The following is an 8,354-nucleotide window of genomic DNA, read 5'->3' as shown; positions in this document are numbered from 1 at the left end:
GGCAGGTTACCTTCGCTTTCTTGGACAGCAGATAGCGATATACCTGTCATAAGCCATGGCAGTCAGGATAGTGAAGGAGCCAGCTCCGTACAGGTGGATGAGCAGAGCCCAGGGGTAGTATACAGGGTAGGAGATAGACCTATTCTGAGCCAGGATGCTCACCACCAGCTGAGAGAAGAAAGCTGTAGCACTCAGGACCGAGTTTGGGGAACCCTGATCTAGTTGATGATAACATTTTAAAACAACTGTATTCCAATATTAACAGTGACTCCAGAAAGTATTTACACCCATTGACTTTTTCCAATTGTTGTTGTATTACAAGATGGGATACAAATGGATTTAACTGTACATTTTTTGTCAATGATTTACACAAAATTCTCTGTAATGTCAAAGTGGAAGAAAGATGGAAAAATTGTAAATAATTAAAGAAAAATAAAACACTACTATATCATGATTACATAAGTATTCAACCCCCTGAGTCAAGACATCTTATAAACTGGGTGGTTTGAATCCTGAATGCTGATTGGCTGACAGACGTGGTATATCAGACCATATACCACTGGTATGACAAAACATTATTTTTACTACTCTAATTACGTCGGTAATCAGTTTATAATAGCGATAAGGCAGCTCAGGGGTTTGTGATATATAGCCAGTATACCACAGCTAAGGGCTGTGTCCAGGCACATGCCTAAGAACAAGCTTTGGCCATGGTATATTGGCCATATACCACACCCCCTTGGGTCTTATTGCTTTGGCACCTTTCTGGGTAAGTCTATACACACCAGGATTGTACAATATTTGCCCATTAATCTTTTTAAAATTCAACCAACTTTTTTAAGTTGTTGATCCTTGCTAGACAGCCATTTTTGTGTCTTGCCATAGATTTTCAAGACGATTTAAGTCAAAACTGTAACTAGGCCACTCATGAACATTCATTGTCCTTTTGGCAAGCAGCTCCAGTTTATATTTAGCCTTGTGTTTTAGGTTATTGTCCTGCTGAAAGGTGAATTTCCCAGTGTCTGTTGGAAAGGAGACTGAACCAGGTTTTCCTCTAGGATTTTGCCTGTGCTTAGCTCTAATCAGTTATTTTTATCATAAAAAAACTCCTTAGTCCTTGCTGATGACAAGCATACCCTAAACATGATGCAGCCACCACCATGCTTGAAAATACGAAGAGTGGTACTTAGTGAAGTGTTGAATTGTCCCCAAACATAACACTTTGTACTCAGGACATAAAGTTCCTTTCTTTCCAACATTTTTTGCAGTTTTACGTTATTGCCACACATGGTCTACTGCTTGATCTCTTGTTCCTTTTATAGAATATTAGCTCAAAAGTATTGTGGAGTTCCTGCACCTAAATATTAACAGTACCGGCACCCAAAATGAGTACCAGAACCTATTTCAGTCCAAGTCAAGCACTGGTTCTACCCCTCCCATTGTTTGGCATTCAATGATGATAATGATATGTTGTGAGTAAGTAAACTAAGCCAGTTTTCGGTTGCTGACTTTCATAATCTATATACTAGCCAGTTATCTGTACACTTGAAGTTTGTCTGAACTATCCCTTTACAACAGCCCAATGTGAGTGAAACGAGTATGCATATCGGTAGACCAAGCTCAGACTGTCTAAGCTCAAAGTACTGTGGTGATTATAGATACAGCCCCGGAAGACAGGTAAACTGTGACAGAGACAAAAGGAAGTCTCCTTGGGTTTCCATGGTGCTGCTCTTCCGGTTGTGGAGTACAGCTGTAGTCACACCTGCCCCCTAACAGTCACACCTCCTAACCGAATAGTACACAACCACAAGGCCTTCCAAATGCCTTACTTAAAGGTCCAATGCAGCTGTTTTTATCTCAATATCAAATCATACATGGGTAACAATTAAATACCATGTTGTGTTTGTTTTCAATTAAAATGGTCAAAAAGAAACAAAAATTGCAAAGAGAAATTTCTCAATCAAGAATTTTGCTAGGACTGAGTCTTCTTAGTGGGGAGGGAAAAATGGAATATTAGCTGTTATTGGCAGAGATGTTTGGAACTATTTCTTATTGGTCTATTAACGAATTTACTGCCTGGTGACCAAAAAGCCATTCCACCAAAACAGGCTGAAATGTTTTGAAATAGCTCTTACACTAAAAGGGCATTGTCTTATTTTTACAATTTCATAGTATTAAGTGTGGAAATATATATAAAACACTGGGCCTTTACGTCATTGGGACTGTGTAAACCATAAAGCCGTCTAAAGGCCTTAGTTAAATCATTGGGACTGGGTAAGATTACCAATTACACATACAGCTGTCTCATAGTCTGCTCGAGTCCAATGACAAAAGAGGCTTTCATAGACTGAAGCAGGTCATTTTCAATTTAATAATTTGTAATCACATTCACATTCCTAATGACTGACACTTATTGATAATATGTCATAGGGTTGATTGGCTGATTGAACAATATAATACAGCACCAAGTGGTTCAGTCTGGGTGGCTTGGGAAATTGCAGGACTACTCATTCACATGACAGAATTTTCCACGCTGAGGTCACCTTGCAATATATCAATTTATATGAAACAACTTTATGCATATATTAAAATATCTCATAAAATATATGAGTAAAACAAACCTTTAAAAAGGCCACTGCCTAACATGTCCAGTTTACACAATGCGATTGAATAGTATTCTCAAAACAAGTCAAGGAAGAAAGGTATTAAACAGATGTTCGGTATTTTACTATGACAGCATATTGATCGGCCTACACTACATCAGCAGAGTATGTCGATGTTGCCCCAAAACAGATTCATTTTCCATTTGATTAGCGGAGATATACACATGAGCCCTAAGACACACAGGAAACCAGTGTGGAGCTGACATTCATGAAATGTTCACTTGAACGCTATCTTTTTCTTCCTCACGACCGTGAAAAATGCTGTTCTGATGTCCTTTGTTTTCATCCCATATATAATTGGATTAATAATTGGTAGGAGCAGGTAGATTATCATACCGCACAGTTTCTGTGCATTAGGAGGTATGTTCTGAAAGCGATATGACAGTATTACAAAGGTGGAAGTCAATTCAAAAAGGAGAAATGTCACTAGCTGAGCAACACAGGTGTTTACAGCCTTGCTCTTGGTGTCAGATTGTCGATTAATTATGCATATTACAAGAATGTTAATATAGGAAAATAACTGAATACCAACGCTGATAATCTGCATAACCGCTGTAATAGCCAAACCATAAATGTTGTTAGCTGTGAGATCTTCTCCACATGAGAGGCGAAGTAGAGAGGGGTTGTCACAGTAGACATTTTGTATGTAAGCCTTGCACCTCTTAACTCGGGACTGAAGAGCAAACAGGGTCAATATCATGGCCATGTCCAGGCCCCAAGCAGCTGATATAATGACACATAGTGTAAAAGGTGTCATGATCGAGGGGTATTGCAGTGGTTTGCAAATGGCAAAATATCTATCAATTGACATCGCTGCAAGTACAAAAAACACACCACCCCCATACATGTGGCAAAGAAAAGCTTGAAAAACACATGTGGGGTAGTACACAGAGTGAGTCTGTGTCACGATGTCTGACAACACCCTGGGTAGCATAGAGCTGATTCCTACCAGGTCATTCAGGGGGAGACTGAAGAGGATGTAAAACATGGGCTTGTGGAGAGTCCGCTGTGTGATGATCAACAGCATGATGGTCAGGTTACAGAAAATAGAGAACAGATAGAGCAGGAGACCCATGATGAACACAGGGTAGGTCAATGGGGTAGGGATGTCAAAACTGGCAATCTGCAAGTGGTAACTGAACGTCTGATTAAGAGTCTGGACCGACATCATCAAATACCTGTAAAGAGAGAAAAGCAAATCTAATGTACACCTTTTAAAGTACTATTAAACTAATTGGTATGCAAATCTGACTCAATACTAGCAAAAATGTATCTAAAGCTAGTTAGCTCCAGTGTAGCTTAATGTAAGGTTCTTATCAACATATTTACTGAATTTTCAGATTGGTTATATTCAGTCACTGTAGATGGTGAATTGAAATGTAATCATATTGTAGTTTATAATTGTAAACATATATTGTCTTTATCTTAACATGTACTCTGCATTTAAAGCAATGTGTATGTAAGTATACGGAATGTTATTCAGATGAGTGGTATAGCTTACCTGAGGGTTTATCTCTCTGTCACATGTTGTCTAAGAGCAAACAATACCCTGCTACTATGTTGCCAATCTTTCTGAACTAGTTTGGACAGAGCTGCAGCACTAGCAGAAATATTGCCCTAACTCGTTGTGCAGTAGTGAGTTATTTAAAGGAAACAGATTCATGTGATTGTAATCCCAGAGAACCACTCACACATTCTGACGTAACTCAAGACTAAGTCATTGGTTGTTGGGATGATTGCATGTTGATGTTGTCATGCCCTGACTTTAGTTATATTTGCTTTCTTTATTATTTGGTTAGGTCAGGGTGTGACAAGGGGTGGTTTGTTTAGTTTTTGTATTGTCTAGGGGTTTTTGACTTGTCTAGGGTTTTTGTTATCTATGGGGATTTTGTATTTTCTAGGGGTTGTAGGTTTATGGTGGCCTGTGTGGGTTCCCAATCAGAGACAGCTGTTTATCGTTGTCTCTGATTGGGGAGCATATTTAGGTTGCCATTTTCCATGTTGGTTTGGTGGGTAGTTGTCCATGTTTAGTTGCCTGTGAGCACTACGTTGGTGTTTGTTAGTTTGTTAGTTTGTTAGTTTGTTAGTTTGTTAGTTTGTTAGTTTGTTAGTTTGTTAGTTTGTTAGTTTGTTAGTTTGTTAGTTTGTTAGTTTGTTAGTTTGTTAGTTTGTTAGTTTGTTAGTTTGTTAGTTTGTTATTTTGTTAAGTGTTCTTCGTTGAATTGAAAGATGTATTCCAATCTCGCTGCACCTTGGTCCACTCCTTTAAACGGCCGTGACAGATGTATTAATTACTGTATCTAAATACATGATGATGTTGTGGTAAATTAGTGTATGTATAACATATGCTATGTGATCTATGAACACATTCTGTACATACAAGACAGTATTAATGTATATTTTAAACGTTAACACCAATAAAATGTCACTTTCTTTCTGAATACAGTAATGACCTATGAAAAGGCTTTATTGTAAAATCACAACATCAGCACATAACAGCACACTTTTAAAATTACCCAAAATTACAATAGGCTCTATTCAATCAATACCAGTGAAGTTCAGCTTTACAGTGTGATTGGAAATTAAAGGCAATGTTTACACTTTAGCGGAGACTGCATTCACAGTAAACGCTGCCTGCATACGGTGTGACGGCTGTATTGGAAATTTACTTTTACATTTATATCACAGAATCTGTTACGTTTCAGCTTTACAGATTGAATTGAGTCCAAAGTAGAAAATAAATTGTACATTTAGAAAACAATCAAATATTAAATAAAAATGTTATGGGGAAAAATACAAGCAAAATTACTCCTTGTGCTATACAAATCAAGGGCAGAAAATAGTATTTATACTATTTACTTTTAGGGGGAAATCTGCAGCTCAAACAATAACAAAGTGACAACTCACCACTGTTTTGGTAAACAGACAGCTTGCAGATGCTGTTATCCAAAGCCACTTATAGTCATACTTGCATACATTTTATGTACGAGTGGTCCTGGGAATCAAACCCACTATGCTGGCGTTACAAACACCATGCTTTACCAACTGAGCTACAAAAGGGGCTGGATAACTGTAACCTTTCTCTAATTTATAGACAGAGCTATAGATGCAAGAACTGACCATCCCTGATATCAAAATGATAGTTTTAACCATGAGTGGGTCCTGATGTTAGTACGACACTTGAACTAAGATAATGAGGCATTTAGAATTATACTGTATTTTTCAAGAACCAATGGGTATTATTAATTAAGTTAAAGTCCAAAAATGGATGTGCCAATCACAGATTGGACCTTAACATATATATTTTTTAAGTGTTCCCTCCCATATTTTACCTCATTGTTTAACGTTGTAAGTTTCCCCTCTGGAAACATGTCTAAATGCTTTCTAAAGCTGAACATTTTTAAATAAAAATACAAACAAAAAATACCAAGAAACCTTGAGATGTAAATAAAGATAAGGTGAAGGGATACAACTTAAAAGCACAATCTCTAATTTCAACAGCCAGTCACTTTGTTTGGTAAACTGAGAGATGGGGCTGGGGATTCAGGGACTGCCGGTCCATGAGGTTGAAATGATAGTTTGATTAATGATTTGAAGCTATGGTATACTTCAGCAATAAGGCCAGAAGGGGTGTGGTGTATGGCCAATATATCACGGTTCTAATACACGACTCAACACGGAGTGTCTGGATACAGCCCTTAGCCGTGGTATATTGCATTTCGCTACACCTTCAATAACATCTGCTAAACATGTGTATGTGACCAATAACATTTTATTTGATTGGCAATATACCACCAACCCCCAAGGTGCCTTGTTGCTATTATAAACTGGTTACCAACGTAATCAGAGCAGTAAGAATAAATATTTTGTCACACCCATGGTATACGGTTTGATATAACATGACCTTCAGCCGATGGTATATCAGCATTCAGGGCTCGAACCACAAAGTGTATACTGTGCATTGCTTACTAATACAAAGCACAGATATAGTGATGAACTAGCAACAGGCAGTATTACGCAACTAATTACTTTCATGTGTTCTGTGCAGAAACAATACACTGCCCCACATCTGGTCTAATTGGGACTGTAAATCATCATCACACACCATGTTTATAATTGGTTCAGACGGATACTTTGTTGAGAAATACTTTCAGTAGGGAGATTCGTATTTCACTTGCATTCAGCCCGTATACAATTGGATTCATAAGTGGAGATACTAGAAAGATGAGCATGCCCATAATCTTTTGCAAGTCAGCTGAGACATTCTTGAATCTGTGTGATAAAATTGTGAAGGTTCCCACAACCTCAAATATAAAGAATATGACCAACTGTGCCACACAGGTGTTCAAAGCCTTAGTCTTAGCGTCAGACTTTCTTGTAACCAAGCAAGTGATCAGAATCTTCACATAGGAAAAAATCTGAATGGATACACTTATAATCTGCATGAGTGCTGTGTTAAACAGTCCTATGACATTATTCAGTGTAGTATTACCACAGGTGAGTTTAAGAAGGGAGGGGTTATCACAAAACACATTCATTATGGAGGATCTACACCGGGGCAGATTTATCTGCAGAGAGAACAGCAGTAGGATCAAGAGGAGGTCAAGACCCCAAACCAGTAAAATAATGACTGTCACATTCCTGGGTGTCATAATAGTACCGTACCTCAACGGCTGGCAGATGGCAACATAACGATCAAAGGCCATTGCCGCAAGAATAAAGAGAATCGCACCTCCGTACATGTGGAGCAAAAACCCCTGAATAACACAGAGAGGGTAAAAGACCGTGTTTGTCTCAGTCACAATGTCTGACAGCACCTTTGGGAGCATCGCAGTGATTCCTATCAGATCGTTGAGAGGAAGACTGAAGAGAATAAAATACATGGGTTTGTGAAGGTTCCTTTGCATGACGATGACGGACAGTAAGGTCAGGTTGCAGAACACGCCAAATGAATAGATAGCAATGCCCAGGAAAAAGATGGGATACTTTCCACCAGGTGGAATAGAAAATGGGTCCAGAGTTAAGTTATAGCTGAGGGTGAAGGATACGTTCTCCATCAGAGCTCACCAGAGTGGTGCTGGAAACCTAGAGAGAACAATGTTGACAATGAGTCTAAGAACTATGTCCATGAAATCGGCTACATGTTTAATATACAATGCAATGCATCACCTTCCACGAACAGCACAGCATGAATCTTGAGAAGATGTAGGTGCCTCCAGGGTGGAGCACTGCTTTGTACGTATTGGACGTTGAAGCGTTCTTTTATTGCTGCCGTCTGACTGCTATGAGTCAGTCTTAGAATCCCATGAGATAGTGGAGGTTTGATTACAAAATTTAAAGGATCAACTTAGTTAGCGCGGGTTCGACTTGAAATTATAATGAATGAATTCAATATAATCAGGGTTAGGGTTAAGGGCTTTACAGACAGGAAGTGGCGCCATGGTTGCCCATTCATTTTCATTGTAGCTAGGCGGGGGGCGCAAATCTATCCAGGCCGGAGTGATCGGCACTGCTCATGCACGTGATTTATACAATATTTTTTGTATTATCCAGTGGTGAAAAAAGTGCTCAACTTTCATACTTGAGTAAAAGTAAAGATACCTTAATGGAAAATGATTCAATTAAAAGTGAAAGTCACCCAGTAAATTAGTACTTGAGTATAAATCTAAAACTATCTGGGTTTAAATGTAT

General features: G+C 38.6%; 2 protein-coding genes across 2 annotated transcripts; both read right to left on the bottom strand.

The window, feature by feature from the left end:
- Positions 1-2,880: 2,880 nt before the first annotated feature.
- On the bottom strand, positions 2,881-3,831 carry LOC129832517 (olfactory receptor 52J3-like). The gene has a single exon (XM_055896636.1). It carries the CDS (start codon positions 3,829-3,831, stop codon positions 2,881-2,883), a length of 951 nt encoding a protein of 316 aa, XP_055752611.1.
- A 2,953-nt stretch (positions 3,832-6,784) lies between these two features.
- On the bottom strand, positions 6,785-7,720 carry LOC129832555 (putative gustatory receptor clone PTE01). Its single transcript, XM_055896698.1, has one exon. It carries the CDS (start codon positions 7,718-7,720, stop codon positions 6,785-6,787), a length of 936 nt encoding a protein of 311 aa, XP_055752673.1.
- Between the last annotated feature and the right edge of the window lie 634 nt (positions 7,721-8,354).

Source organism: Salvelinus fontinalis, chromosome 33, assembly GCF_029448725.1.
Source record: "Salvelinus fontinalis isolate EN_2023a chromosome 33, ASM2944872v1, whole genome shotgun sequence".
NCBI lineage: Eukaryota > Metazoa > Chordata > Actinopteri > Salmoniformes > Salmonidae > Salvelinus > Salvelinus fontinalis.
This window is presented reverse-complemented; position numbering and strand designations above follow the sequence as displayed.

What these genes read in the sequence shown, in the direction of transcription:
- LOC129832517 (XM_055896636.1), bottom strand. Translation starts at nt 3,831, where the DNA reads ATGTCGGTCCAGACTCTTAATCAGACGTTCAGTTACCACTTGCAGATT.
- LOC129832555 (XM_055896698.1), bottom strand. Translation starts at nt 7,720, where the DNA reads ATGGAGAACGTATCCTTCACCCTCAGCTATAACTTAACTCTGGACCCA.